Source organism: Fonticula alba (genome assembly GCF_000388065.1).
Source record: "Fonticula alba strain ATCC 38817 unplaced genomic scaffold supercont2.11, whole genome shotgun sequence".
NCBI lineage: Eukaryota > Rotosphaerida > Fonticulaceae > Fonticula > Fonticula alba.
In genome coordinates, this window is record NW_009242981.1 from 226265 (window position 1) to 228938 (window position 2674).

The following is a 2674-nucleotide window of genomic DNA, read 5'->3' on the forward strand; positions in this document are numbered from 1 at the left end:
CCCCCCCCCCCCCCAAGCAGCATGGGGGCGGGGGGCACCCCATCACTTGTGCCCAGCCACCACGCCCCTCGCCCATCTCCCTCACACCTCACACAAAGACAGCCCCACAGCACCGGCCCCTCGTGGCGGCGTGCATGTCGCGGCATCCCCCCCCCCCCCATTCAAGAGCATGCCCCCGGTTGCCGCCGCCGCCCACGGACCGCCGCCATCCCACAACACCCTCCCCCCTCCCTCCCCCCTCCCGTGCCTTGTTCCACACCCCCTCCCTTCCCCCCCCCTCCCCTCCTGCGCTCTCGCCGGTACCAGCAGCCATGGTTGTCCCCCAGCGTTTCCTCACCTTCAACAGCATGTTCGACCTTGCCCTCGCCGGGTCGATCCTCCACCCGCAGACCTCCGAGCAGCTGCGGCCCCTCCTCGAGCAGTACCTCTTCCCCACCGCCTCCGAGGCGCTGCGTGCGTTGGCCCCCCCCCCCCCCCCCCCCCCGCCGGCTTTCTGTTCCCCTCCCTTGCCCCGCTGTTCGATGCACGAAGCCCTCCTCTCACACGTCGCCCGCTCCTCTCCCCATCCCCCTCCCCGCGACCCTCTCTCGCGCCGGCCGCAGTCACCCCCTCCTTCTACCAGTCGCTGGCTCTCTTCATCGGCGCCCTCGGCGTCACTCGCCTGCTCTTCGCCCTGCTCTTCAAGATCTCCCAGGGCACCGGCTTCCTCTTTGACCTGTGCCGCCGCCTCTCCTTCGCCACCTACCTCGTGGAGGCCCTCGGCTTCTATGCCCTCAACCGCATGGGCATCATGGCCGACTACCCGACCTTCGGCGTGATTGGCTTCTGCCGTGCGTGTGCCGATCCGCGTCCTTCTCTCCCTCCCCTGCGCCATGCGGCTGTCCTCGTCCGGTCATTGCCCCCGGCGAGACCCATCCCTCCTTGGCCCGTGACTGACACCACTCCTTCCCTCTCTCTCTCTCTCTCTCTCTCTCTCTCTCTCTTTGGTCGATGTCCACCACGCGACAAAAACACGACACACACACACACACGACACACACGCCACCCTCACCCCCCTCCCACACAGTCCTTGCCTCCATCCTCGTTCGCAACATCGAGCGCGTCTTCCCCGACCGCCCGCACGTCGTCCCGGCCCACGCTCTGGAGCTCCTGCGCAAGCGCAAGGAGGCCTGCCTTGCCGCCTCGACCGCCGCCGCCGCCGCCGCTGCCCCCAACTCCTCTTAGATGGGGTGTGCGCGTGAGAATGCGCCGCCCAGAGCAGCATATGCATGTGTGGTGTGTGTGCGCGGGGGCGCGAGAGAGCGAGAAAGGGGCGGCGTGACATACATCGCTCGGGGGCTCCCCCCCCCCTCCCCCCTCCCCCCTCCCTCCCTCCCCCTCCACCCTCAGACATGGCAGCCAATCCCCCCCCCCCCCTTCTTCCTCTCTTCCTCACATTTTTGCACACGCCCATGCGAAAGATAATAAAAACAATCCGCCATACCCTCGGTGTAGAAGTCCTGCGAAGAGGGGGGTGGCTCACTGGTGCAGCGCATGCACATGTGTGTCCTTCGTGTGGATGCACATGCTCGCGCGCGCGCGCGCGTGCCCGGCCGTCCCCTGCGCGCGGCTCCCCTCCCCCCTCTTCCCCGGGGCGACGACGCCTTTGTGCGCGCGACCGCCCCGCCGGCGAGAGGGGGCCAAACATGCGGGCGCGGCTGTGTGCCCGCGCACCCGCGGCGTCGGGCTATTTTTCTTTTGTTGTCATCTCCGCGCCCGGCATCCGCGTGTGGCACGGCCTTTGGGCACCTGATTTCGGCGCCGGTGCCGGCGCCATCCAGAAGTGGAGACGGGCCAGACTGCCGGTGGCGCATTACCAGCCGCATCTCCCCCGGCCGGGAGGGCCCCGGGCGCGGCAGGGCCACGCGCTCCGGGCGAGGTCACGCCGCCCTGTCTTCGGCGGCAGCCCCGTCACGCGCGCCCCGGGGTTTAGCATACGGCATGGGCGCCCTAGGCCTTTAGCTTCAGACAGATGCCCACGAATAAGACCGCCCGGGGTGGTGCGTGCGTGCGCGCGTCCGTACGCGCGCGCGCGTGTGCGGGACCGCAAGTCGGAATATAATGCGGCACTGTCGCCGGGCGCGGTGATGGCACGCGCCCGCGCGCGCGCCCACGCAGCCGGGTCAACACCCCCCTCCCCCGTTGCCCCCCCACCCCCCCCCCCCCCCCGGCCCCGGGCCGCCATGTGCGGGCCGGGCTCTCCGGCGCGCCCTTCCAGCACGGCGCCGGAGGCCGCGCTCCATGCAGATAAAACCAGAACCGCGCGCGGCATCCCGGAGCCAGGGGGGGGGGGCGCAGTGGTGGAGGCGGGGCGAGGGGGGGTGAACAAGCGAGGGCGACCCCCCTCCTGCTCCGGTGCACGCACGCGCGCCGCGTCCGCGCGTGAGAGCCCGCACGGGCGCGAGCGGCCACACAAAAGGGGCGCGACGGCCGCCCGGCGGCGGCGGCAGAGACGCGGTCTGGCCGCGGCGGCCCGGCCGCCCCCCCTGGTCCCCGGGCACCCGGAGGCGGGTCACCTGCCACCGGTTACATTGGCATCAACGTATTTCGCGCCACCCCCTCCCGACAGAGCCCCGGCCGACCGCCCCGCGCCCGCACCCCCCACACACGCACGCACGCACGCACGCACACACCC

At 71.0% G+C, this 2674-nt stretch overlaps 2 protein-coding genes across 2 annotated transcripts in view; both read left to right on the forward strand.

The window, feature by feature from the left end:
• Positions 1-236: 236 nt before the first annotated feature.
• H696_05457 (hypothetical protein) lies at positions 237-1224 on the forward strand (the record flags this gene model as incomplete). The annotated part of the gene is made up of 3 exons (XM_009499283.1): positions 237-453; positions 603-830; positions 1067-1224. The coding sequence occupies exons 1-3, from the start codon at positions 312-314 to the stop codon at positions 1222-1224; spliced, it is 528 nt and encodes a 175-aa protein (XP_009497558.1). The 5' UTR covers positions 237-311.
• Positions 1225-2011: 787 nt separating this feature from the next.
• Positions 2012-2674, forward strand: part of H696_05458 (GTP-binding protein YchF) — a gene marked incomplete at both ends in the record, with an annotated part of 3216 nt that continues 2553 nt past the window's right edge. The window contains one exon of the mRNA XM_009499284.1: positions 2012-2043. Within this exon, the coding sequence (XP_009497559.1) occupies positions 2012-2043 (32 nt within the window). The remainder of the gene's footprint in view (positions 2044-2674) is intronic.